This window comes from Mus musculus, chromosome 8 (assembly GCF_000001635.26).
Source record: "Mus musculus strain C57BL/6J chromosome 8, GRCm38.p6 C57BL/6J".
Taxonomy (NCBI): Eukaryota; Metazoa; Chordata; class Mammalia; order Rodentia; family Muridae; genus Mus; species Mus musculus.
Genome location: NC_000074.6, coordinates 45,011,095 through 45,039,066, shown reverse-complemented (window position 1 = coordinate 45,039,066; position 27,972 = coordinate 45,011,095). Strand labels below are relative to the sequence as shown.

At 45.0% G+C, this 27,972-nt stretch overlaps 1 protein-coding gene across 15 annotated transcripts in view; it reads right to left on the bottom strand.

Moving 5' to 3' along the window:
- Fat1 (FAT atypical cadherin 1) overlaps window positions 1–27,972 on the bottom strand; it is a 119,158-nt gene that overhangs the window by 13,191 nt on the left and 77,995 nt on the right. For 11 of the 15 annotated variants that reach the window (XR_001778405.2, XM_006509267.4, XM_006509270.4 and 8 more), the window contains exons 7-21: window positions 26,980–27,048; window positions 25,964–26,103; window positions 21,427–21,702; window positions 21,022–21,232; window positions 12,196–16,263; window positions 11,387–11,583; window positions 9,458–9,611; window positions 8,722–8,955; window positions 7,413–7,802; window positions 5,514–5,728; window positions 5,098–5,235; window positions 3,459–3,602; window positions 2,751–2,948; window positions 1,590–2,391; window positions 676–807 (exon numbers count right to left, since the gene is read on the bottom strand). Coding sequence is in view for 14 of the 15 variants with exons in the window: in XM_006509267.4 (XP_006509330.1) it covers window positions 676–807; window positions 1,590–2,391; window positions 2,751–2,948; window positions 3,459–3,602; window positions 5,098–5,235; window positions 5,514–5,728; window positions 7,413–7,802; window positions 8,722–8,955; window positions 9,458–9,611; window positions 11,387–11,583; window positions 12,196–16,263; window positions 21,022–21,232; window positions 21,427–21,702; window positions 25,964–26,103; window positions 26,980–27,048 (7,368 nt within the window). In the remaining variant the exon portion in view is untranslated. The remainder of the gene's footprint in view (window positions 1–675; window positions 808–1,589; window positions 2,392–2,750; window positions 2,949–3,458; window positions 3,603–5,097; window positions 5,236–5,513; window positions 5,729–7,412; window positions 7,803–8,721; window positions 8,956–9,457; window positions 9,612–11,386; window positions 11,584–12,195; window positions 16,264–21,021; window positions 21,233–21,426; window positions 21,703–25,963; window positions 26,104–26,979; window positions 27,049–27,972) is intronic. The other 4 variants (XM_006509271.4, XM_006509277.4, XM_006509274.4 and 1 more) reach the window with 1 other exon arrangement.

Below are 27,972 nucleotides of genomic sequence, written 5' to 3'. Positions count from 1 at the left end.
AACAGATAAAAGAGAATAAGACAGGAGACCTTTATGTATGCCTGGAAGAAATGGAAACTATTTGTTCAACTACTTTGGAAACTAATATGACAGTATACCTTAAAAAATAAAATTAAATGTATTTAATTTTTGACAGTAGATTCTAGTTTTGGAATATCATAAACAAAAGGAGAAAAGCACCAACCTATAAAGATGAACTTGAAAGGATATTTTAGCAGGAAAGATACATTCTTTAACAGGACACATATAGAATGGTGACTAAATCTGGGTCCAGTTATTAAGGACAGTGAGGATTACACACACACACAATGGGCTTGGAACATGTCTTTAATGAGCTAAGTAGGGGAATAAAGCAAGAAACTGAGGACTGTAGGAGAAATCAGGCAAAAGAGGATTAGAGGGAAACAAGAAACTATGAAGCCCCACAGTTTATGCAGTCATTGCCCCACCCCCTAGCCCCACCCCTGCTCCGGGCGGGGCGGAGGCGGGCCAGGGCGGGGGCGTGGCATGGCCGAGGCAGGGGCGGGGCTGAGGGCTCAACAGCTCAGTGAGGTCCTGCTCTCTGCCCATCGCTCCCCTTACCTCGATATAACCTGCACATAATTCTTTCTCTAATAATGAAAGTTATCAAAGCACTGCCGAGGGTGGTTTCCTGGAATTCCTGGGAGTGTTTACCTGGGCATTTACCGAAGCCGCCCCCGGGGCACACGCAGCTATACTTCTCCTCTCGGGGATCCGCGACACACTCAGATCCCGCGGGACAGGGGTTATCTTCACACCCATGGTGGACAGGTGGGCATGTCCCGTCTTTATTTAGAAAAGCAAGAGGAAGAGAAGAGAGAACACAGGAATTAGGAAAATGATCACTACTGTTGTTCCCATTCATTCATTCATTCATTCATTTTTTTGTGAGTGTTGGAGGGTTGACTCTCAGGCCTCCTGTATGCTAGACTGGCACTCATCCACTGACTTACAGTATCTCCAGTCCCCTTTTCATTGTTTCATTTTGAGATGAGATATCATTATGCTGCCCAGGCTGACCTGGACTCACTATGTAGCCTAGGCTGGTTTTGAACTTCCAAACAGATGAGACCATAGGCCTGGCCATAAAATCATCATCATCATCATCACCACCACCACCACCACCATCATCATCATCATCACCATCACCATCATCATCATCTCCTCCTCCTCCTCCTCCTCCTCCTCCTAACATTTTAAAGTTTAATGTGTATGTGTGTTTTACCTGCATGTATGTCTATGTACTACCTGGATACCTGACACCATCATCATCATCATCATCACCATCACCATCATCATCATCTCCTCCTCCTCCTCCTACCATTTTAAAGTTTAATATGTATGTGTGTTTTACCTGCATGTATGTCTATGTACTACCTGGGTACCTGACACCCTTGAAGTCACAAGAGGGCATCCCTGGATCTGAAGTTACAGATGGTCATGAGCCACTATGTGGGTGCCGGAAATCAAACCTAAGGCTCATGGAAGAGTAGCCCAGTGGGTTCTTAACTGCTAAGCCCCCCACCACAGTCTTTCACGCTCTTCTCCACATACATAGGCGCTATTACCTTTGCAGAGACACACTGCTGTTCTGTGGTGTCGGGGAGTCACGAAACTCAGTCTGGCCGTGCTGTGAGTGGACATGACGTTTTCATCCACAGACACCTTCTCATCACAGAACTTCCACGGGCAATCCAGCCCCGCACAGAGCTTCTGGAACACTTCCAGGATCCTCACGCCAATGATTTCCTCAACGTCCGTCACGGAAGAATTAATCTTATGCAGAAGTTGCTTTGTTGAAACGTGGGTGCCGCCTGACCTCTCGACAAAGAGTAAGACGTCCAGATGCGAATGGGGTTCGGAGGGCTGCAGGCTGACGATCTGTATGTCATTCTTCCGGACGCCCAGGATGTTGCGTAGGGCTCGCTGGAAGTTGCGCCAGTAGTCACCAACAAACTCCTCCGGGGTGAGATTCGCGAAGCGAATGGCGACGGTGTGGTTCAGCATCTCCTGGGTCACTTGTTGGATGTGCACGGTGATGTCGGCCACCGTGGTGAATTTCCCATCTGTCACGCTGACATTGAGAAGGTACTGGCCTATGTCCAGCTTTCTGTGTGCAATCAGCTTGCCCCCCGTGCTGGAGACAGAGAACAGGCCATCCATGTGGGGATCCAGACTGTACATCAAGGTGTCATACACGTCCTGGTCGGTGGCGTGGATCTTTCCTATGACCCCACCTGAGTATTCCTCTCCAAAGGCGGTGATGAAAATCTCCAGCGGCAAGATGGCAGGAGGGTGGATGCTTTCCTCGATCACCCTGATGTCAATGTGTGTCATGGATGACAGCTGAGGCTTTCCGCTGTCAGCCACCTGCAAAGACAGAAGTCGCCTCTGGCGTTACTGCAATCTCCTAATAAAAATGCATGACGCAGTACACTTCTGGTCTGCCCATATATCAACTGCTAGGCATTCATTTCTTGTCATGAAGCCCAGTGAGGAAAAGGACAACTGTTTTGTCCCTTACTCATATGGACACTGAGTCACACTCCTGCTTGGGAAGGAGTAGCCCAAGTGCCACCAAGACAAAACCAGACGTGAGCTCAAAAAACAAACCATATTCTTTTTTGGTTTTCTGTAAGGTATGAGTAAACTATCTAAATATACAAAGATGGCCACCTGTGGATGCTCTCTGTGCACCCAAGGGAAACCATGAAGACTTTGATTGGTACCTTAACATGCAGAAGGTAATGGTCCTTCACTTTCCTCTTGATCGTCGCCGCTGTCAGGAGGACCCCATGCTGATTCACCTCAAAGGCGTTTTCATCATTTCCACTCACAATAGTGAAGAAGAAGGGGGGACCGTTGTGGGAAGAGTCCTTGTCTGTCACTACCAGCTTCAGAACGCTGAAACCCACGGGTTTGTTCTCCTGTGTAATAAACAAAGAACAAAAAGCTATCAAGACAGGGACATGTGAGGCTTCCTGGTAAATATACAGACAATTAAACCTCATTTCTAGTGCATCAAGGATGAGAGAAGACAGGTAGAGAGGCATGAGGGATCGGAGAGGGCAGGAACATGGGGACTGAGAGAAGTAACAGGAGAAAGGAGATCTGAGAAGAGTCAAGGGAATGGAACAGCATCCATGGGGGTTAGTGAGGGACCAGAGAGGGCGGGGGTGGACCAGTGCAGTAGAAGACAGGATTAGGAAAAGCTCTTCCTAGTTACTCCTAGGACAGTGAGAATATCTTTCCTAAACCAAAGCACAGCATGGAGTGAGGAATGCTGAGCTGAGTCCTACAAACGTCTCTTCTATACTAAGACTCCTCTACAGTTTTCTAGAAAACGGGTCTGGAAAGGAAAGCTACGTCCCATGAGTGTCTGGAGTCAGTCAGAGATGGAGGAGGCCGCACACCCTCTGAGTGCGCCACCCATTTACCTGGATGATGACACTGTAGTTGTCTCTGGAGAAGAGGGGAGCGTTGTCATTGACATCGGAGACATCGATATTCACCGTGGTTGTGTTGACTCTGGGTGGATTGCCGTTGTCGGCAGCTTGCACCGTGAGTGTATAACCTGAGATCTTTGCCACGGGAAAGAGAGAACAACACGTGTCACCTGAATGGTGCCAATCAACCGGGAACCACTGACGTCATTTGTCTGGGCAAATTCCTAAAATTAAAATAACAACTCCCAACCAGTGAGGGAGTGGGTGCACTATTCTCAACAGAGATGGTTATCAGCAAGAAGCAGATTCTCTGCTCTCTCCCATTACATGCAGGTCTTATTAAAGTACTTGATCTTGAAACTCTTACAGTTCTATTAGAATACAAAGACAAATTATGCAAATGACCAGAGGAAACCAAACGGCTGACCTAGCTCAAAGGCTGTTACTTTGGTAATCCCACAGGGAGCGCCTTCAACAAAGGCTAAAGCTTAGAGAGCAGGGGGTAGAGACTTGAGCTGCGTCTCACCCCGAGTGCAGACTCATTTCCAGCATCTCAAGACGTGCCAGGTCACCGTCACCTTCAATTTCACACTTGGGCTATACTTAGCCATTTAAATCCCTCAAGGTAATATCTGTGGCCACTTGCAAAAGAAATCAAGTCAAGTGAGACAGCTTCCCTGTTAGGGCAGTTCCCTGTTACAGTATCTTTAGAGCGAGCACTGGGCTGGGAAGATGGCTAAGTCCTGGAGCACCGTTCTGTGGGACATCAGTCTAGCCAATGCTCGACCACACAGCCTTGAGAACTCCATCAGGCCACAGTGGATACAAGGGTGTTAAAAGAGCTAGGTTCTTTAGTGACAATTACTAAATTTCAGTCAAGTATGGTTGACACGTCCCCGAGTTTTCAACACGCAGAAATCAGAGGCAAGGGTACTGTGAATTTGAGTCCAGCGTGAACTATATAGCAAGATCCATGTTTTAAAAAAAAAAAAAATCACATTTTGCTCTGGAGTACAATAGATTCTTCTGAGCCTAAGAGTCAAGTCTCCCAGACTCTTAAGAACATGCCACTCAAAAATAGTAAGCCAGTGGAAGAGCTGGCTCCGCCCCTCTCGAGCGGAAGTGTGGCCCACTTCTCCCTGGCTCTCCACAGTTGATGGCTTCTGGCAAGGCTGCTGATCTCTTGTGGGGCTGGACACTAGGGGTTTGTCCAGTGAGTACATGGGCAACACAAGGCTGACTACCTGGGTTTTGGTTTTTTTGGTTATTTTTGGTGGGAGAAGGGGAGCAGACATGAGAGGACGGAGAGTTGAGTTTGGGAAGTAAGTGCGGTTTAGGGTGCATGATGTGAGATTCCCAAATAATGAAGGAAAAAAGACAGTCACAATAAAACAAACAACAACAAACAAACAAACAAACATCAACCAAACAAACAAACAAAAACAACTAACCAAACAAAAAGAGCCCCCGGAGAGCCAAAACTTTAACTGACTTTCAAATACTTCTATCCTGGCTCAGCATATCCTAAGATGATGGTTCTACCCTTTGTGGACTTCACATTATACCAAGCAGGTATGAACTGGAAGCTTTAGTGCTTTGATACCAATTTAAGTCCCCCTTTTAGGCTTACCGTTTCCCGGTCTAGGGGCTTCGTCACTTTCACTTCTCCTCTGACAGGGTCAATTGTGAACGGACTTCCCTGGTTCCCCTCTATAATGGAGTAGTGGATGTGGCTGTTTGAGGGGCCATCAGCATCGTCAGCCATAATCTAGGAAACAACAGAGGTAATAACAGCTAGCTTATTTACGGCAGTTACTTAAAAGCCACTGATTGACTGAGCAAAGAGCTTCCTGGTTTGCAGTGTGAAGACTCAAACATCCTCACGGGACAGGACAGTGTGAGTGCTCTAGCCTTGAGCCATGTCCTCTGACTGAAAAACTGCAACCCTCTAACATAGTTACAAGAGAACCAGTTTAAGAATGAGAGTGACTTTACTAATCGCCCCTTCAAGATCCCACAGAGGCAGCTGCGAGGGAAGAGACGCACCGTAATGACAGGCTGCTCGAGAGCCGCATCCTCACTGACCACGGTGGTGTAGGTGTCTTGGCTGAACACGGGGCTGTTATCGTTGATGTCTGTGACGTTGATGTTCACGGTCGCCACATCACTCAACGAAGGCGTGCCTCCATCAGTGGCTTCCACGGTCAGGTAATACTCGTGGGAGCTTTCATAATCCAGGCTCTCAATGATAAATATGGCCCCTGTATGGACAGACAGAATTACGTCCAGCCCGCGGCAGCTCCATTTCTTATTACAACGATGATGCCTCTTAACACATGTAGTTCTCAATGCAAAAAGTAACTTGTACGTCTTCAGCTTTAATTCAGTAATTTAAAATTATGATTTTTTTTTACCCACCCAACATCCCTGTTTATTTCCTTTATTTGTATCATATTCCTGGTGGCATTAGTCAATAACGCTCTCTCTGCTTTAAATGACTATAATGCTTTTTAAATGATGGTGGCTCTTAGTCCTTCTTTGATGTGGTTCACTACAGACTTTAATACTTTTTTTAAAAAAATTCAACTCAGTGCCTTTCGGTTCCCTTCTTATTGTTATTATTGTCATGAATGTTCTTCTGAAAAGAATACAGTAACTCTCCTCTTAGTCTTGTTAAATATCCCCCTGAGAATGGAACCCTGGGATCGTGCGTGCTTCTAATACTAGCAGTTGGGAGGCTGGGGCAGGAAGAATAAGCACATAAGATCTGTCTGGACAACACACCGAGGTCTGGTTTCAATAAACAATTAAAGAAATAAAATAAGATCCCTCACTGATTTAACAATACTTGTAAGAAGACTCTGCTCGACCTAGTCTATCCTACTTGAAAGGATAATTGCTCCAAGAGTCCCACAGATATTATATAAGACAATCAAATTACATTAAAAGTCATGAGACACCTATTCTTCATCAGAAATAGTCACACACCACTAAGCACAGCCTGAAAGAGTTACTTTTTACAATGTTCTGAGAGTGCAAAAGCATTTAGACCACAGGCTACCAGTATTAGTCACAAAGCAGGAGTTAGTAATGGTTGATCTTTAACGCTGCTGGCTCCTTGGAACCCAATCTCCTTTTACTCGTGTATGTAATGAGTAAAGAAGTCAACTGATGGAATTAATAGATGTTCAGTATAGGAACATCTGTCAGGAGGAAGCCACTCCATGTACCTTTGATATCAGGGTTAAATGAGTAATTATACAATGTTATCACCACTAAGCATCCTGCCTTGGCACACCTGGGTGCACTGGCTGGTTTTGTGTGTCAACTTGACACAAGCTGGAGTTATCACAGAGAAAGGAGCCTCCCTTGAGGAAATGCCTCCATGAGATCCAGCAGCAGGGCATTTTCTCAGGGGGTGATCAAGGAGGGGAGGGCCCATTATGAGTGGTTGCTTCCTTAGGCATCCCTTGGGTTCTGTAAGAGAGCAGGCTGAGCAAGCCAGGGATAGCAAGCCAGTAAGGAACATCCCTCCATGGCCTCTGCATCAGCTCCTGCTTCCTGACCTGCCTGAGTTCCAGCCCTGACTTCCTTTGGTGATGAACAGCAACATGGAAAGTGTAAGCTGAATAAACCCTTTCCTCCCCAACTTGCTTCTTGGTCATGATGTTTGTGCATGAATAGAAACCCTGAGTAAGACACTGGGACACTGAGTGAGAGCTAATAGTTTTCCAAATTGGCTTGTAATGTATGATGGATATGCTAGAAAGTAGGTATTATGCAGGATCAGAGTCTGACGGCTTCCTAACTGTTTTTAATCCAACTCAGGAAGAGAAAGCAAGCCTGAGTGTTACCTCTTCAGAACACCCACCGACCACATTGCAGGAAGTGCCAGGCAGCCCTCAGTATGGAACAAGGGCTTCCTCACTTCACAGGGAGGGTTACCTGTCTTAGAATCGATGCTGAATTTTCCATGTTCATTTCCACTTATGATGGCGTAGGTGATTTCCGCGTTGGCCTCGATATCCCGACTTGCGGCGTACACCTGGAGAACCTCCGTCCCAATGACAATGTCCTCAGACACACTGGCGCCATATTCACGGTACTCAAACACTGGCGGGTTGTCGTTTATATCCAAAACAGACACAACCACCGTGCCAGTAGCTGTCAATCTCCTTGGCAATCCTTGGTCCACTGCTTTCAAAGTGAGAGTATAGACTGCCTGTAGTTCCCTGTCCAAATGCTTTTCCAACTGGATAATTCCAGATCTCTCATTAATGGAGAACTGCCCGTCAGCGGATTCGACCAGCGAGTAGGAAATCTTCCGATTCAATCCTGGCAAAGCATGAAATAATCCTATCAGGTTTCGTGGCAAGTACCCCCGCTTCCAGCTCCCCCTAGGTCCACCCCTGCACACCTTCCACCTCTATATGCTTTTTTTTCTTTTCTTTTATAAATAACTTACCAACTCCAGCATGTACTGCCCTGTAATCACTGGGATAGAATCATCCATCAAAACTGTACATGAACAACCAGGGACCACACCCTTAAGAAAAATGGCTCTCCCCACTTCAGAAGCCAATCATTGTCGATACCTTCTCAGCTAGGAAGAGGGGCCCCTGAGTCCCGAATCCCTGATATGCTGGAATCTATAAGACTTACTAAAATGAAATCTATTTGTTAATTAACTTCACCCAACAAAGAATTATTAAGGTTGACTTTTAAAAATATCTTCAATATCAATGAATCAAGAAGTTATTTTATCCTCTATTATCATAATGTTTGAATGTATATACTTATTTTCTTCACAAATACGTTTGAAAATGTATACAACTTTAGGAATGTAGTACTAGCTTGTTATGTTCCTGCGATGCTGTAACTTCCTTAACAGCACTACTGATTTATTCCCAAAAAGGCACTTTGAGGGGCTGGGGATAAAACTGGTACAAAGCTTAGCCAAGCATATGAAAGACGCAGGTTCAAACCCCAACATGGGTGTCGGGGCGTGTCAGTTAATGGCGTCAACAACAACACCTTAGAGACGCCGCAGCTACACTGCAGCAGGAAGTTTACTGCATGTAACTGTCAAGACTTTAAACACTTATGAAAAATGGCTTAAGTTTATCATGACTGCAACAAGGCCAAGTTCCACCATGTGCGTGAGGAAAAGAGGTCAATGGGGCGTGTTCCATCACGGGGAACTCAAAGCCTTCTGCACACCCCACGGACAGAGCATCTCCATCCCTCAGGATACCTGTGTCTGCATCAGTGGCCTGCACTCTGGTCAGCGGTGTCCCAGGCTCTGTGTTCTCGAATACCGTGATGGTGTAGGGCTCCGCGGTGAACTCAGGAGCATTATCGTTCACATCTTCTAACGTGAGCACAATAGCCGCCTGACAGGACCTCCCACCTCCGTCCGTGGCCTTGACTAGAAGATTATAAACTGCTTGTTCCTCACGATCAAGGAGGGCTAGTGTTCTCAGTTCACCTAGAGACGGCAGAAACAGATGGGGACACTGGAGACTTAGGGCAATCATCCATCACTTTCTTTTTCTTCTACAATTACAAAATCTGAACAACTCTTATTTGGAGAAAAATAATAACAACTACCTTACCAAGTTCAAAAGCTTAAAGATGAAGAAAATGTGGATCGTTTTCATTATAGAAAACGCCAAATTGCAAATTTAGGCAACACGCCATCAAATTAAAGAAGTAACGTTTAGATACACCCTGAGTATTTTTTTTTCAAAGAAAACATATTAATTTCTCAATCTTAAAGACCAAGTAGGTGATAACTATGGCTGCCTGTTTTTTTATCTCTTCCCAACTTTTACACATTAAGTTGCCGTTTAGATTTCTAAGATGCCATTTCCACAGCATCAGAATAAAATTTAAAAGAGAAAAAATGTAATTTCCAGTTTTGTACATGATCTCATGTCTCCCACACAGAGGAAATACACTATTAAGTTAGTCCCAAATTCCATCCTTACCTGTGTCTGGATTCAGTTTAAACTTCTCTGCACCTGAACCAAATAAAGTGTAAGTAATCTCTGCGTTGGACCGGATATCCGCGTCTGTGGCAGAGACCTGCATGACCAGCTTCCCGGGAAGGGCGTCTTCAGGAATGGTATCAGAATACGAGGTCTACAAGGCATTAAACAACACCGTTAACAACAGGAGCATTCAGTGTCAGCAGTGAAGGCCGAGGGGATGATGGAAAAGACATCATCTCATTCTGGCCGTGGAAACCATGGGAAAGGACTGGAGTTAAATACTCAGAGAGCTTTTAAAGTGATTGTTCTTATAAAACAGATGTGGGAACAAGGAAGAGCCTTGTAACAGGTACCAGCCCCACATCCGTGACTCCAGCCTGACACGTAACCCTCAGGATATAAAATATGATATGCTACTGAACTGCTTCATACTTCATTCAAATTCTTATGAGAAAATGTGATGTAATAGCCCGAATTTATGTAAAAACTAGAGGAAATATATATCTGTTACATTACATTTACTTAATTTGAGGAGCAGGGATTGACTGTGTACAACCAACTGTTCCTCACAGAGAATTAAATAACTGCAATTACAAGTTAAACGGTCTTCATGGGATGGGGGAAAAAAAAACCCAGGGCTAGGTAAGGCTCAGGCATGTCTGCTTCCTCTTTCTTCACATCTGTCTGAATCCTCACACTGTTGGACACTCGGTTCCAGTTCCAATTATCACATTAGCCATGCCATAAATAGAACACATAAGGGAAAGAGATTATGCTCCTTTTACACTTACTTCCTAAGATGAATTTAATGTAGGGAAGATATAGTTTAGGGTTCACAAAACTGGGTACTTTGTAACAGTGATTATTTCAAGTGGTGATGTCCCCAAATTAAAGTATTATCTAGGGCAGAGTTGGTATAATTAAAAATTATGAATGGGGTAAGATTTAATATAGATACTATACATATATCAAAATATGTATATAAAAACATATAAATATATCTATATTTTATATAATATACATATATAAAAAAGAAGAGATACATAGCCCACTGCTGTCATTAAATACTCCCATTAAAAAACACAAATACATGTTGGGATTAACTGTTCCCCTCTCAGAAGTGCTGCCTCCCCTGACAATGAGGTTTGGTTTACTTCTCTGAGAACATGTGGTAATTCTCCGGTCTCAGCCAAAACACTGGGAGAGCAGGTGTGCACCACTTGGCCTGGTTCCCCTTCCCGGGGCTAAGACTTCCTCTACTGCTGGCAAACAAAAAAAAAAAAAACCAAAAAAAACAAAAAAACCCAAAAAGTCTCCCCACACCTGCCTTCAGTCGTCACAGGCTGAGGCCCTGCAGTTATACTCCTGGTCATAAACTACTAGGGCTAAACCAGCTCGGCCGCTGGGTGGTTTTTTATCACCCAGTTCCAGTCAGCCATCTCGCCTGCTGCAGTTCCATGGCCCCAGGCTCAACTGAGCCCAGCAGTAGCAGCAGTCATTTCAATCACCTCATGGTTTCTCTGGAATGAACAACCAATGCCTTAAAATAGTGCATTAACACACGTGTACTGTACAAGTAGAAGCTGCTGGCCAGATGTTTCCCCATCCCTAAAACAACTGTATCGGCAAATGAAGAGATTATCTTCATAGAAAGCTTCCAGAGTGTTTTTTAGGGTCAGACACTGGGTGTGTGTAAGAGACCCCTTATTTTCCAATATTTTAGACCAAAGTTCTTGACCGACATAGCATGCTGCCAAGTCATGGTGACGCTTTCTCAAATCCTGCCCATGTGACGCTTCTCCACTTCAACTTGGTAAGCAATGGTAACACAAAACATGGGGGAGCTATGACACCTCAAAAGCTGCCCCCTGGAAAGATGAGGAGACTTACATCTGTGACGTACCATCCTAAGGGGAACACGCCTACCTTCTCACAGACTGGACTGTTGTCGTTGGCATCGAGAACTTTGACTTCAACTCTAGCTTTGGAAGAGAAGGTCCCGTCTGTTGCTGTGACAGTCAGAAGGTAACTATCCTTTTGTTCCCTGTCGAGGGGCTTCTTCACATACACCCTCCAGTCACTCTGCACATTTTCCACAGCAAACTGTCCCAAGGCATCCCCTCCTAGGAAGTTAAGGAAAGAAGGTGACTGCCAAAGCTGCTGGACTACAAAGTGAATTTTGTAACCACGGGAAAAATACATTATACAAAGAATGTATGGCATTGCCGTTTATGAGGGATTAAGACTATTTAAAGGATGATTAAAATTGATACATACTTTTCTTTTGCTTTTCGTACTATGGTTTTGTATTTTAAGCTGGTCTCTAATTTACAGAATCCTCCTGCCTCAGCTCCTTTGAGCTAGAATTACAAGTGTGTCCTTACACATATTACTACATATTAACTTTAAAAAAACAAAAACAAAAATAAACCAAAGCAGCCGTAATATGTCTACTCAAATATGAGATTAAAGAATGTCAACTTTAAAAAGCCATAATGTAGCTTGCAATGCATCTTTAGATCACATTTACAAGACTAAGTATAAAGTATAAGAATAAATCTTAGAGGATTCTAGGCCGAAACAGCTTTGCTTAAAGTCCTTTAAGTTCGGCTTACACGTGATTTCTACTCATTTTAGACAACTAAAATCACATCAACCTCCCAGATGCATAAGTCCACACTTAGCATGTTACATGTAATATGGATTCATCTTATACTGAACCCCGAGCATTTTACCTGTGATGAAGTATGACACCTGTCTGTTGATCTCTTCAGTGTCAGCATCGGTCGTGCTTAAGATGGCGATCACGCCACCTGGAGGGTCATCCTCACTCACCGTCCCTTTGTAAATCTCAGCCGTGAATCTCGGCGGGCTGTCGTTGACGTCAGTGACGGTAACACCCACAATGGCGGTGGAAGACAGCTGCACCTTCTCACCGTGATCCGACGCGACCACTTTAATCTGGTAACTGGCCCTCTCTTCGTGGTCAAGCTCCTTGAGAGTTGTAATCCAGCCTGTTTCCATGTTAATGGCAAAAGATTCGATGATGTCTGCGTCTTGGGATTGGTCTAGGCTGTACATGACTTGGCCGTTGGCTCCTGAGTCTAGGTCAGATGCTCTGATCTGGATGACCCTGCTTCCCCCTGGCAGGTTTTCAACAATAAATGCCTCATAGGGACTGGACTCCAAAACTGGGCTGTTATCATTAGCATCTTTCACCTGGATACTGACATCTATAGAAGCCACCACCTCGTAGTCATCAAGAGTGCATCTGGCCAGGATGGAAAACTGATACCACTTAGTGGTCTCATGGTCAAGGCTCTTCTCCAGTTTCAGTCTCCCATTCTGCCTGTCGATCACAAAGAACTCATCTCGATTACTCTCAGGAGTATTGCCTTTGACAAGGATGTAAAGAACAGCCCCGCCATGTTCTACCCGGATGAGGTCAATTTCTGTTCCAATGGGCGTGTCTTCTGAGATGGTATAGGTATAAAAGGGCTCTGAGAACCTAGGAAGCTGCACTTCTGGTGGAAGTATTTTAATATAGACAGGAACGACAGACTCTCTGGGCGGAGACCCGCTATCCACGGCTCTAACGAAGAAAGTGAAGAACTCATTCTCTAAACCTATTAAACTTTCCTTTGTAGTAATCAGGCCAGTCAGCTTGTTGATTTCCAAGTTCTCCTTGACACTTTCAGAATCCGCCTCAATGGCGTAGGTGACGTCAGCATTCGATCCCTCATCAGCGTCACTCGCAAAGACCTTGACGACCGACGTCCCTTTGGCAGCGCTGGACCCGATGTTCACCTCGTACTTGGTTGAGCGAAACTGAGGTGCGTTGTCATTGTCGTCTGTGAGGATGACATTGACGGTGCAGAAAGCAACCTTCCCCCCAGCATCCTTAGCCATCAAGCGGATCGAGATCACTTTCTCCGCCGGTGTCTCTCGGTCAAGTTTCTCCAAAGTGAAAATCTGCCCTCTGTCATTCACATAAAACCTGTCTTTGGCAAAGTCATTTACAATGTGGTAAGTTACGTGGCTGTAAATGCCAGAATCTCTGTCAGATGCCTTCACTTGGACCACCAGGGTGTGCAAGGGAGCGTTTTCAGCTAGCTCCACTTCGTATTCGTTCTGGTGAAAAACAGGACTGTGCAAATTCCCTCCCATCACAGTTACGTTAACCCGAGCCGAGCTCCGGAAAACCCCATCAGACACCGAAACGTTGAGGCTGTAGAACGGCTTCAGGGTGTGGCGGCGGAGGTTGGAGAGCGTGATAATTCCCGTTTCCCTGTCGATGATGAAGCTTTTATGATCATTGCCAGACAGAATAGAGTACTCTAACTTGTCTAGGTCTGAGCTGTCTGCATCGCAGGCTCTCACACACATCACGAAATGCCCGTGTGCGGCGTGCTCGCTGATTCTGGCTTCATAAACCTGTTGTTCAAACAGAGGTGGGTTATCATTGAGGTCGGTGACAGCCACAGTGACGACCACGTCACTGCTCAGGGCGGGCATCCCTCCATCAACAGCCCTTACGAAGATCCTGTGCTGCTGGGACTGTTCGTAATCCAAAGCTCTCACTAGTGAAATGAGCCCCGTGTTACTATCTATGTGAAAATGATCGTGACTTTTGCTGTGATTTCCAATCAGCTGGTAGGAAATTCCTCTGTTTGGTTCCGAGTCGGAATCTGTGGCTCGAACTTGAAGGACAGGTGTTCCAATTACAGATGCTTCAGACAGGGTTGTGGAGTAAGATGGCTGCACAAACACAGGAGGGTTATCATTGATGTCTTCCACTATGATGTCAACAAACACTTCAGCGTGAGCGCCCGTCAGGGAGTCAGTTGCCCGCACGCTTAGCTTATAGGCTGGGTGGGACTCAAAATCCAGTGGTGCTATGACGTTTACCACCCCAGTGTTGAAGTTAATAGTAAACTGACTAAAAGGGTCTCCGTCCGTGATACTGTAGAACACTTTCAGCCCTTCTGGGCTGTTGGCTTGGATATGGACCACTGGGCTGTGCATCTGGATGTTCTCTGGGATCTCAGCGCTATAGAAAGCCTTTTCAAACACGGGCATGGCTTTGTTCATGACAGTGATGGGAACCAGAACTTCTGCAGAGAAAGCTGGACTCCCTCCGTCCTTGGCGACCACTGTGACAAGGTATTCTTTATTTAAAGTGTCATGCTCAAACTGCTTCTTCAGAGAAATGTCGCCAGAAGGTCCAATCTGGAAGTGGTCATGATGCTCCTTAAGGTAGTAGTGTATGTCACCATTTCTGCCACTGTCTCTGTCAATGGCAGTAACATAGCGAATGACGTGGCCCACCTCAGCATCCACCTTCACCACAGCGTAGTAGGGAAGGTTAACAAACACTGGAGCATTATCATTCTGGTCTTCGACGGTGACTTTCACCACGACGTGGGCCACCGCTGACGGCTCGTGTTCCTTAGTCACCTCTACCACCACGTCAAACGTCTCCTGTTGCTCACGGTCAAACGGTATCCCGGTGGTGGACAACACGCCCGACGTGTGGCTGATTTTAAATCTGCGGTCTGGGTTGAGGATGCGGTAAAACAAAGGCTCATTGAGTGGGTTCCCTATCGCAGTGATGACAGCTAACGTTCTGGCTTCCGTGGAGTTCTCTTTCACAACTGCGGAGTAGGCGTCTTGGGTAAACTTGAGGGGACTCTCTCTGCTCTCCTTTACGTTGATTTTCACGGAGGCCATGCTTGTGAACCTGCCGTCGGAGGCGCGGACGGTCAGCTCATAGCGGCTTCGTAGCTGAGTCGTGTTCTGTATTGCGATGGTGCCAGTCTTGTGGTCCATTGAGAACTTCTCCCCAATGTTGCCTTCAGTGATGGAGTACATGACCTGGGAGAATGCCTTGGAGTCAGCGTCTGTGGCGTTCACCGTGATGACGTTCACGCCTCTGTATGTCGGCAGGAGAAGAGACACTTCGTACAGTGACTTAGAGAAGACAGGGGGGCAGTCGTTGATGTCGATCACGTGCACAGTCACATTCGCTGCGTACTCGGCGAACAGACGAGGAGTCCCCATGTCGTGCACTTGGACGGTGAAGTGAAAAGCATGTGTTTCTTCATAGTCCAGACTCAGCACTGTACGGATGGCGCCGGTGGTGGGGTCAATAGCAAAATAGTTGTGCACGGACGGCTCAACGATTTGATAGACGAGCAGAGCATTGGATTCCCTGTCAGCATCCGTCGCTCGAATCACCAGCGGAACGTTCCTGTCTGTCAGCACCACACTGTTGACGGAGGCTGACTCGCTGATGAATCCTGAATATTCTGCCTGCGTGAAAACGGGCGGGTTGTCGTTCTCATCCCGCACGTGCACCACCACCGTTGTGTTGGTGGACAAACCGGCCATGTTGGTCCCTTGCACTGTCAATGAATACATGGGCAGTGTTTCAAAATCCAAGGCTCTCTGAGTGATGATGCTTCCGGAATGCGGGTTAATGTTAAATGCGTCGCCCATGTTTCCGTCTCTTATTTCATACATCACTGATGACTGGCTGTGTGCAGAGACCATCCCAACAAAACTTCCAATCCTGATGGCTTCACTAATCTCCGCAGAGTACTCTTTGGATGTGAACTTGGGAGAGGCATTGTCAGCAACAGTGACAGCGATACGCACGGAGGTCATCTCGCTCATAGGTGGATCGCCTTTGTCTGTAGCTTTTACCATTAAATCATAATCTACTTGGTGACTTCGGTCCAATTCTCTGGCAGTTTTTATAGAGCCCAAGATGGGGTCAATTGTAAAAGAATTTCCAATGTTTCCTGGAAGGGCAAGAAAAAAAAGAGTCAGAGAAAGAAACCTATTAGAAAAGAGCCAAGGACAACAGAAATAGCAGAGAAACAGATATTTAAAACTTACACCCTGAATTTAAATAGAAACGAAGGGGATATCAACAGTTGAATGAGACATTCAATTTATTTCATTTTTTTTTAACCCATTTAAACCGTTCAGAATTTTGGCTGTCAAATATGAAAAGCAAAGAACAGAAAAAAATATATTGTTTTGTGACTAACGCCAAAATCCTCTCTCTGCTCAAGTGAAAAATGTGTTGTAGAGACACATGGCTCTCCTCTCAAAATAGCAATTCAGTGAAGGATTTTCCAACAGAATGCTGAAACTCTCTGCTGGATGCATCAATTTTATCAGCACTCACCACTTTACAAGGGAAATGCTTAATTCACTAAGAAATTTTACGCTGGGGTTTCAGAGGGCTTCTTCTTGTAAGAAGTTAGGGGACCGAGAAACCGTTTTCTGTAGCCCACCGCCCTTCAGGAGTTTTCAAGATGTCCACAATCTTCCCTTCTTAACCTTTGCCAAGCTGACTTGATCATGTAGTTGGTGACTCTCAAGGAGGAGAGATTTTGCTTCCAGGGGGACATCTGGCAGAGCTCGGCTGTCAACAGCACTTGGAAAGGAGGAAGCGTTGCTTCCACGTAGATGATAGCAGCCAAGAGACAAAAACAGCGTACGCCACGCACAACGGCCTCCCTCGGCAACAAGGAGCTGTTTTTGCTTCCAAACATCAACCGCACTGATGCAGCCGAGAAGCAAACCGCTACGACAGATGGGCTTTGCTGGCATCTCCTCGGACCTTCCCAGGCTCGCCCACGCAGATTCAATATTTCCCCCAATGCCTCAAAACCCCACAGGGTTGGGAGTTCCTAAGAGACCAGTACGTACTCTCCATGTTCTGGATGGAGCATGGGCACCGTGGGGGGTCTCTGGGGTCTACCCCTTCGCTGATCCTCGCTATCCCTTTTCTGTCTTATAAACAAACATCTATACATCACTCCCAGAACGGGATCCGTTCTTCCCTGATGAACACTTGGTGGCCCAGCTCGGGTCACCTGCCACTAAACTTTTCTCACACTCCTCTTGCTGGGTTTTACTACCAGCAAACTACTTAGTGTCATCTGTCAAGCCAAGGATTAGCAAGCCCCTCTCTCTCCCCATTAAGAGTAAGCATTTCCTCTACCAAATTCATTTCCTTCATTAAATACATTTTCCAAAAATCCATGACATTTTTTTTTCCTGAGGCCAGACATAGTCTGGTTTTCATTAGGTTGGCCTGGCTCTGTGTCCAAGCCCCAAGGCAGTGCCTGGGTTTGAAACAGGGAGGAGGCCCCGGGCTTCTCCAGACCCTGAAGGTCTGGGCTGAGCCTTGGCCCAGGCCTCTGCCAGGCTGCGCAGACGCTAATTTCCGGCCTGTCTGCATTTGGGAGAATCTCGATTCTAGGTTATCCTTGTGCCTCAGGCAATCACCAAACCTCAGATGCTTCTCTTTGTCCACCTGCCCATTACTCTCACCTTCCAAACTTGACTGGCTGGGTAGGAGGTGACACCTGCTCACCTTTCTGGCAAGTGACTCTATCTCTCCCAAGCCCCCTAGCTTTCTGAGGCCTGTTTTGGAAAGCAGCCCATTTGGCAACATTCATATCCATTCTTCTACACGTGTTTATCTTATTTTTCCACAGGGAAATCTTATTTGCTCGTAAAAGTTCATACATCCTAGGCCTCAAATGTAGAAGTGAATCAACATGTTTAGTGTTGCAAGACAGTGTTCAAGAGATGCACTAGTGTTCTCAGCCCCGGTCAGATCAACATCCTCTCTGCTCTCCTCTCCTCTCATGCCAGGGACCCCATATTCCACCCTGTTCTCCCCTAACGCAGCCTTCCCTGGCTATTCTCAGAATCTCTCTAGTCACCCATTTACTCTTTCATTTTTCGTTCACCAGAATGCCCCTGCCTGAAGACTCCTCCTTCCTTCCCTATCCGGTGTGGCTACGTTTATTTTTTATTATACACGTGTTCTCTTTCCTCCTATTTATTTATTTTTGCTTTCTCTCTTGTTTCTGTATAGCTGAGACTCAACACGAAAACACTATGTATCGCAGGCGGGACTCCTACTCACCATCCTCCGGCCTCAGCCTCCCAAGGGCTATGCTTAAAGGCGTATGCCATCATACCCAGCTCCTGAATCCTCTCTATAGTATGGATAACATTCTTACTATGCATACACAATGTGAAGTTCAACAATATCATCATCTGCGGTATCCTAGCATTGAATTAACAGGACCCTGAGCCCGTTGCTGACATAAAAATGGTAAAAACAGGAGCCCAGAGTGATTTGGTATTTGGACCTCACACAGGTACGTATCGGGCACAAAGCTTCAGCCGTACAGAAGGCAGCCCAGACTGCCGACTGCGGAAAGTGAGCGACTGGCAACAGGTACGTTTTTCTCAGCCCTGAAATAACAGGTTTGCCCCCTGAGAATGGGAATAAGGTAGTGGGCGAACTTTGTACCAGGGTGGGGTTGACATTTATGCTTGCTGAAGTGGTATAACTTTAAATTATAGTCTTGCATTTCAACGGGGGAGTTATCTGGACTAACAAGTCAATGTTGCCCTTAAGTCGTGACTATTTACTAGATAGCACAGAAAAGAGACATGTAGTGGGACCCCATCTCTTCCTATGTCTGACACATGGCCCGTGCGTGTTCAGTAAGGACTTGCTGACAGTGTGGAAACCTCTCCCACGTGTCAGTGGCAATTATACTGTAAACCTGAGGGACAAAGCCAACTCTAATCCGTAGATTCACCGAGTGTTATACATCTCCAGGGCTGACAACAGTAGGAAAGTAATGCTCTAATCTGCTTCTCTGACAAGCCGACACCACCCAGAGTACAGCACTTAGTCTCTTGTGCGTAATTCAGTTACTACTGGAAAAACCCTTTCATTAAATTACTTTCTCTGAAGACTTCAAATCAGAGAAAAACTATTGCTCAATAAATTTCTCCTAATTAAACATGCAGGTAAATTTAATAACCAAGTCTCTTGAACTTTATTAAATGCAATCAGATACAAATTAGAAACAGCTAATTATGAATAAATGTTCAATGAAAGGCAATATGAACATTTTACAGTTCACCATGTTCCAATGGGTATATGTACACACACACACACACACACACACACACTTCTGAACTCTCACAGTAGTGGCTTCCTATAGAAGTTTTTTTTTTTAGCACATTACATTATGAAAGCTGTGTCTTACAGCCTTATTCCACACGGGAACAGTCCAATGGCGCTTACTCTATTCTTTGGGGAGACACAGAGTTCCATTCTCAGAATACCAAATTACTAATCCCATCAGTCATTACAAACACTCAAAGAATGCACATGCCTTCACTCAGACACCAACAATCATATTTTAACCACCCAGTTGTTGAAAATTATGTGAAAGCCAACGGAAAGTTGAACATTTTCGCCTACATAAACCCAGTCAGTTTGTCTATGACAAAGTCTCTTCATTGAAATGCTCGGGCATGCACGAATGGAATGCACTGTTTTTCTAACTGCTGAATTTCTCAAGCAGTGGAAAAAATTCTTTATCTCCTTTATCCAAGGCACTAACCTGGTAACAGTGCATTTTAACGCTCTCATCCCAGGTGGTATAGAAAATCTTATCTGTAAATAACAAAGTCAACCTGGTTCTTTTAAGGGAAACAAACGAGTTTCCCAACACGTAAAGAAATAAGTTTAATTGGCACAGAAAGCAAATGGGCAAGTATTTTTGTCAAACTTGCTCCCTATATACTCAGATTTAGAGTCTGAGATCTATAACCTGCAATCTCTGCATGCAATGCCTAGCAGAGACCACAGACAACAAGTTAAGTAGAGTTCTAGGCTTAAAGAAAATCAGTAGATTAGGATACGCTAAAACCATTTCACAAAATGACGCGTGAAACTGGCTCTATGTCTTCTACTACCGATGACTGTGAGGACGGTGGGAAACTGAAGCCTTCTCCAGACTCTACACTTAGAGGTATTTAGCAGGGCCAACTCTTTCCTGATTTTATTCTGGAACTCCTTGGCCCAGGCTCAGCTGACCTTCCTGGCTTGGGCTATAACTGTGCTACCTCTAGACAATGTGACAGGCCCCTTCCCAGAAGCCACCACTCTGTGGCCTGTTTCAACAGCTGGATTCTATGCATGATACTCTACTGTCAAAAGGACTGTGGGGCTAGTTCACAAGGCACAGGACACAGGGTATCCCCTTTTTCTCTGAGAATTGACCCAACACAGGGAGATATCATACTCTCCTGGCATTTCTGAGCCAGAGAAAATACTCTCATTAAAATGTTGAATTACTAAGCCAGAATTTGCCTGACTAGTTTAAGAGCCTAAAATGACTCCAAAAAAAAAAAAAAAATACTGAATTAGAAAAATAAAGTTCCCCCACTCCCGTAGGATTTATCAGTCTTAATTTATGTTAATACTGGTAATCTCCAGAATTCTTGACACTCAAGCTTATTAGGACTTTATCTTTGTTCCTTGGCAGAGGTTTTTTTCCCCCCCTAAATCCCTTTTGCCTTATACATTAAACAGTAGTTAAAAAAGATTTAATCCATTTCTGCAGCGCTATGTGGAAGTATGCTTCAGCACCTAGAAGCAGTTTTAGAAAATGCGAGATACGCCGTTCAAGCACAGTCACGAGACTGCACGGCTTCCGACCTACCTGACTCGATCGAGTAGAGCACTTCAGCGTTCCTCCCTTTGTCTTTGTCCAGAGCTGTCACTTGCAGCACAACTGAGCCCACGGCTGCCGATTCATAAACCCGCCCGTCGTAGGACGGACTGGTGAACCACGGTGCGTGGTCATTCTTGTCACTGACATTGACAACAATCCTGGCAAAGTTTCGTTTCACAGGGACATCCTGATCCCGGACCTGGGAGAGAAAAGTCAACATGTTATCTACTGGGGTTCTTCTTTCTTGTGGATTAAAAACAAACAAACAAAAACATAAAATAATACACACATACATACATACATAAATACATAAATAAAATCACTATGCTTTTCCATCCCAGGAAACCTGCCAGTCAGAAAGAGAGACGGCAGGGTAAAGGGTGCCTTCCGTACCATGACCGTGAGAACGTGCTGGTGAATGGCTTCATGGTCAAGCTTTTCAGCAGTGTAAAGAGCGCCTGTTGCGGGATCGAGGCGGAATTTCTTGAGGCTGGCTGGATCGATGCTGCTCTGCAGAGTGTAGATCAACTTGTTTTTCTCATCCCTATCTACTGCACTGATCTGCAGAATCTCCACTTCTGGCTCTGTGTCCTCAGGAACAGCAACTTCGTATTTCGATGTAGAAAACTGGGGGCGGTGGTCATTGGTATCTATTACTTTGATGAGGACCTGGAACGAGTGGCAAGGACACTCACATAAAGACACATTCACAATTATGTTTTAATACTTAAAAATACATACATATTGAAAAGATGCCATTGAACCAAACTACATATGGACACGAGAAAAAAAAAAGCAATAAAAATCTAGATTCAAAGAGAGTATCTATAGCTTGTCTTTGGTATGCTATTCACTTAATATTTAACAATAACTATAGAGACAGAATTCAGATTGTAGTTGAAAATTGCTTGAGAAATACAGGCGAATTTCTCATAGGTCTATATGAGACCTTTGGAAATGACTCATGGAAAGGTATTGGACTTGACTCTGCCGGGATTACAGTGTACCCATTTTCTACACTAGATTTACACCAGTGAGAGGGTTAGTAACACTATCTAATTCCTCATTCTAAACTCTGAGACTCCAAGTTCCTAATAAGTTATTAATACAAAGGAACAACTAGAAATGGCTAAAGATGCAATTCAGCAACTGGGCACTTTCTAAGAAGCATGCATGAGCTTGTCTTAGAAATCCCACGGCTGTTAAGGTAAGGCCCTGTGGTTTTAAGTTATATTTCTGTGACTTCAAACACTATATAAGTAGTGAATGTTTTTTTCCTAACAGTAATTAAGAAGGTTGAAAAGGAAAAACTCCTGTAAATATGGTGACATATAACGACAGCTTTAGAGCAAAGAGACAGATGTCAAAAAACTTAGTCATATTTGGAAATAAAACATATTTACCTTGACAGATGATTAATTTTTGGAATGAAGTGACATAGGTGGATAAGGCATAGTGAAAGTCAGCACCAATCATAAAATATGGTTTATAGTTTATGAACAAGAAAGCTGAGCTCGATTGGCTTCTACAGAACACGAGGATTTGCTAGTTTAAGAGGAACAAGGGGCCAAAGTTTTAGCAGTGCCAGGTAACTATAGACCTCACCACTCCACACACACAAAGACAGTATTTTCATGAGCCTGTACCAGGGTCCCCAAAGAACACCACAGCATCAAAGGATGCATTCTCACACCCATTCTATGTGAATACTAAGTTCGCTCACCAAACCACACACACACAAAAAGATCATATGTGAACAGTATGTTTCCATTTGAAACTACCGCTGAGTCACTCTTTAAGATTAAAGAGGACCCAGGAGGCACTGCTGTAAAAAGAAGTTCTTTTATAAATCTGATCAAGGTCTGTTTACAAATTTAAAGCTTAAGTTGACCATAGTGCAGGAACTGGGCAGGAGTTTGACGCTGCTCCAGCAGATACGGTTAACCATTACTCAACAAAGGCTGAAAAGAACTAGCGATCCATTGTGACAAGGTAAGGTAACCCGTGAGCCGCATGCTGGCTGAGCATTGGTTCAGGGCTCTCCCGCAAGGCCTGAGGGTAAAAAGCAAGTGTAACAGAAACTGTCCCCAGTACTCTTTCAATCTCCCTGGGCAATCTCCTATTTCTACAGAGCCGAAAACCTGCTAGCACACCATAAGATGAGTCCTTTTCAAGTCCAGAGGCTGGCTGGGACCTTCCAACGCAAGGAGTCCTGGGAAGAGGATGGTCAGCCAGGAAAGTCAAAGTTGAGGATGCGGACCTATCTTTTAGAGACTGGAAAGACTTGGACTCGAAAGAACAAAGAATGGGGATGGATGTGGGACTGAATACGTGCAGCCTCAAGTCCCGAGAGAAGGATGGAGAATTAGCTATCCTGTCCACTTCATCAGAGGAAACACATTCCACCGCCTCGTCTCCGTCAAGTGGACCAGGAGGGTTTCAGGGAAGTACGTGCAATTGCGGAGGTGTGGGGTCAGGAGCCTGCACGGTGATGCTGTAAGATGTCTGTGTCGTGTGAGCGTGTCCTAGGGACAGACAGTGCAGCATGAAGAACAAGCCCCCTGAGCCACCCCCCTTGACCCTTCTAAGAACTGGGAAGACAAACAGCAGCACCCCTACTTTCCCCGATGTGGCAACGGAAGCAGAGGGAGCCTGATCCTTGCCCCTGCACAGGAGGAAGAGGTGGAGACAAACCTCAAACAAGCTCAGAAAGTAGAGATCAGGATGTTCCGGAGAAAGGGGAAGAGAATGTGAGAAGAGCCAAGCTGCCCCAACACCACCTTCACCCTGTCTTACAAAATAAATTAAAAAGGAAAAAAAGCAGCTGGATTTGTAGGTTATCTGGAGAGGCAAAGGAGAGAAAGTAGAAAGATCCAACCTCCACTTCAGGCTGGGAAGCGTCCTGAGCTGAAGGATGAAGCTGTGTGCCCAGAACTCAGACGGATGAAGCCCTGTGCCCAAAACAGTGGCATCCGCCATGCCCCCCATGCCCCCCTCCTGCTCTCCTGGGTCTGACAGGAAATCTGCCGAACCCTCTTACGCCCAGCACCTGTGCTACCAACCTGATTAGCACAGAGCCGCTCTGCGAGTTCTTGATTTTCACCCACACACCTGCAACTGCCAGTGCTGCAAGCCTTATCAGCACAGGTCAGGTAGCCGAGAGTCTCCTCACAGGATACACCCTACTCCGCTCCAGATCTCTATCTCCCTGTTGTGCACAGTCCCAGACAGAAACCTAAACCTAATTACTGCCTGTTCCCTTTGTCCCCACCACCCCAGGTCAGCCTGGGCTCTGTCACAGTTCTGTTATGTTCCCACAACCTCTTCATGCCAGTGATCCCTTGGGATACTGTCAGGACTGTCTGAGCATGCTCCAGAGTAAGTCACAGGACTATACACACCACCCTGGAATTTAAAAGACGGAACACTAATGAATCTCCTGCATTTCAGGGGAGTTTTAGTAATGTAGATCAAAAATTCATATTAGGAGCTAACTAAAGGCGCGGTTTTCGGAAAAGGAAGGGTTACATTACTAATTATGTCTTAATGAGATAATGTCACCATATGGAGACATGGTTGTGGCAATGAGGAAGGCTGGATGGCCATCTCCACACTCCCCCAAGTCCCGCCAACCACCTTCCAGTCAGTCCTGTGAAGTAGACTGTGCTCTGTGCACAGGGACCGTGTAAATCTACCGAACAATAACCATTAAGGTTTATTGTAATTTTTTTTTTAATTCTCACTTTCATTCTCTATAGTTTAACATCAGGGGCTTATTTCCCAAAAGAAAAAATCAATTTCTGCTCCTTGTCACTTCAACGAGAAGAGCAATGACCAAATCAGAAAGGGCAAAATGGCAGAGCATCCTCCACACGGCAACTCAAAAATGACCCCAAAGCAGACACCACCGCCCACAAAACCAGTCTTACACACATGCAAATCACAAGTGTCTGGAGAAAGGAGTAAGACATTTTTACAGCTCCCCTTAAGTTACCTAGTCACTTATTAACTGAACATACATCCCAGACTGTAATTTTTAAACATTAACGAAATTAGCTGTTAGAGGAGATGACCCGTCTCATTTAAGATCGCAGAGAACATAATCTAAAGATGGAGAAATAGCTTTCAGAAGCATCTCGGGCTCTAAGCGTTGGCTTTCTTAGGGATATTTAAGTGACACACAAGTCTTTGGTATCTGTCATCTCAGGACCAAGAGAATGGGACTTGGGTCCGTTACCAATTATTGCTTCCAAGGAAACATGTGATGTAATACAATTATTCAACAAGCACTTGTGAATGAGCGAATGAATGGATGAATGAATGGAGGCTTCCTTCTAAAACCCACAATTACTCGTCACCCAGAAACATCATTCTGGACAGCCAGTTCTAAGAATCAAAGAGAATTCATTTGAAACAGAGAAGTCCATTAACTTACAAGGTTTTAACACTGAAGCTTGAAAACCAGAAACCTAGCCAGCTATTGATTCTCAGATAGCAACAAATAAACACGGATGGGGATTGTTGCTGCAGCTTCCACGAGCTTGAGTTTATATGATAAAGTAGGAGGGAGAAGGGGGGGGGTGTGATGGCAGCAACTTGGGATGTTAGAGCTTCAAGAGAACCATCTACACAACGCATACCGTGGTAAAACTCTGTGCACACAGCTTAAATGTGAATGTAAAGCTAAGAAGACTTCGACAGGAAAATGGTAAGGGTGTAGTCTGGCTTTAAGTTTCCTATCGAAGTTTTTATGAGACTGCTAAGCAAAAGGCAAGACTCTATCAGGATTTGCATTAATAAATTTTCTGCCCCTAAATAAGGACTCATGGTGTGCACATCAGCACACAACTGCCCACGCTGTGCGCACATCCTGCTGTGAGGGCATTTTCTCGGTCTCTCTGACAGACATGTGTCACTGGTGTCCCCTTACCTGGGTGAGGATCGTGGTGGTCCCATCTGTTGCCTCCACGGTGAGGTTATAGCTGGATTTCTGTTCTGCATCAAGGGGCTTAGCAACGATGATAGTTCCGGTGCCCTTGTCCACATCAAAGTGGCTGTCATAGTTGCCACCTGAAATTAGGACAAACAGCAGTGCTAGAGCAAATCATGCAATAAAGATATGCCAGGTGTTTTATGGCTTTCTGAACCTTAATGGCCAGGAAAACAGACTTTTAATACAATAATCAGAGTGACTCCAAGGACCTGTGATTTCAGAATGGCCAGCCAGCTCTTTAGAGCGTTTTAGAGAAAAACTGGACCTTAATGCGAGGGAGGTCCAGAACTAAGACCACGAGCAAAGAGCCCTGCTGACACAACCAGTCAGTCACTTCTGACTTTTCGGCCATTATTAAAGTTTGTACATCGTTATGAAAACCTCACTGACCATATAGTTTTCACGACTGGAAAACAATTATACTATTTTGAGTACACTACACTAGGAATGACTACTAAAAACACACGCTAATTCTGAAAGAAACACTCGTGGTTAACTTGAATCAAATCTATTACGAACTCCTTAAAACTATTTTCAGAACCAATCTCCTGTCCTACCAATACTATCCCGATATACCCCCCAATTACATTCTAAACAAGACTCTTTTCAAGCTTATGGGAATTGAGACACATTATGAAAAGAAGTGGAATGGAGATAAGGCTTAATGACACACTGAAATCCTACAGCTAAATCAAAACAAAACACACACACACACACACACACACACACACATCATCATCATCAATCAACCAATCAATCAAACCAGAAACTACTGATGCAGGGACAAGTTAAAATAAAAATGACCATGTTTGTGACTGGGATGGGTAGCCATGCATTCACTATGAAAAGAACCATGGTGGGAAAAAGTCTCTGGAAACAAAAATCCATGCTTTGATATATATTTTTTTTTGATCTCATAATCACGTGGGAAATTATGTGATCTCAGCAGATACCTTCTGCTGTACAGTTCGGGTCACAAGTCAGCTGAAAGATGTAAAACACTTCTCTAGCAAGCGCGTCTCCTGGCACAGCCAAAGGAAGCAAGCAAGCGTGGAAAGCAAGCACAGAAGAAGTCAGTCAGACCGGTTCCCAACAGTGGGGGGAGGAGGGGACAAAGTCAGATACTGCAGGCACAACGTAAGATGCTTAATCCAGAAGTGTGAGGAGAGGAACGATAAACGTCGTGGTTATGGTCAGCTATGGCCCTAGTCTTTTCCTCTTCAAGACCGACAGTGAGGGAGGCTTCAGCGAGAACCTTTTCACACACTGGGAGGCAACACAGCTAAGAGTAGAAGGAAGTGGCTGAGTTCTAACTCCAGATGGTGGTTACAAACACACTTCTGATTCATTAAGTATTCCTTGTGATTAAAATGTTGTGGAGGAAGAGAAAAAAAAAAAAAGCTAAGGCTAGTCTCTGTAGCCCATGCTTAGGATCCCAGCTAACTCAGGAGGCTGAGGCAGAAATATAGCAAGTTTGAAGCCACCCTGAGCAACTTAATATGATCCTGTCTCAAGATTTAAAAAACAAAACAAGAAAAATCCCCAAAGTCCAGTGTGTGGTGCAGCAGCCGAGAGCTTGCTTGTCTAAAGTGGGTGGATGGCGCAGGGGACCCTGTGAGCTTTTAGAGCTGTGTTATAGTCTTTTAAAAGTAAGCCGAGGATGTGTGAGTTCATTAAATCACAAAAATGCTGACTTAAGCATGTAAGTTTTAGAGGAGGATGGAGCTTCCTGAAAAAATGAGGTAAATAACACTAAGAAGCTATGGTCAACAGTATAAATTCCATATAATCACAAATAATAGCACGCCTCTATGTGTGTTTGTGTGTATGTGTGTGCGTGTGTGTGTGTGAGAGAGAGAGAGAGAGAGAGAGAGAGAGAGAGAGAGAGAGGGAGGAGGGGAAGGAGGGGGGGGAGGAGGTGAAGGAGGAAAAACTGGTCCAAAACA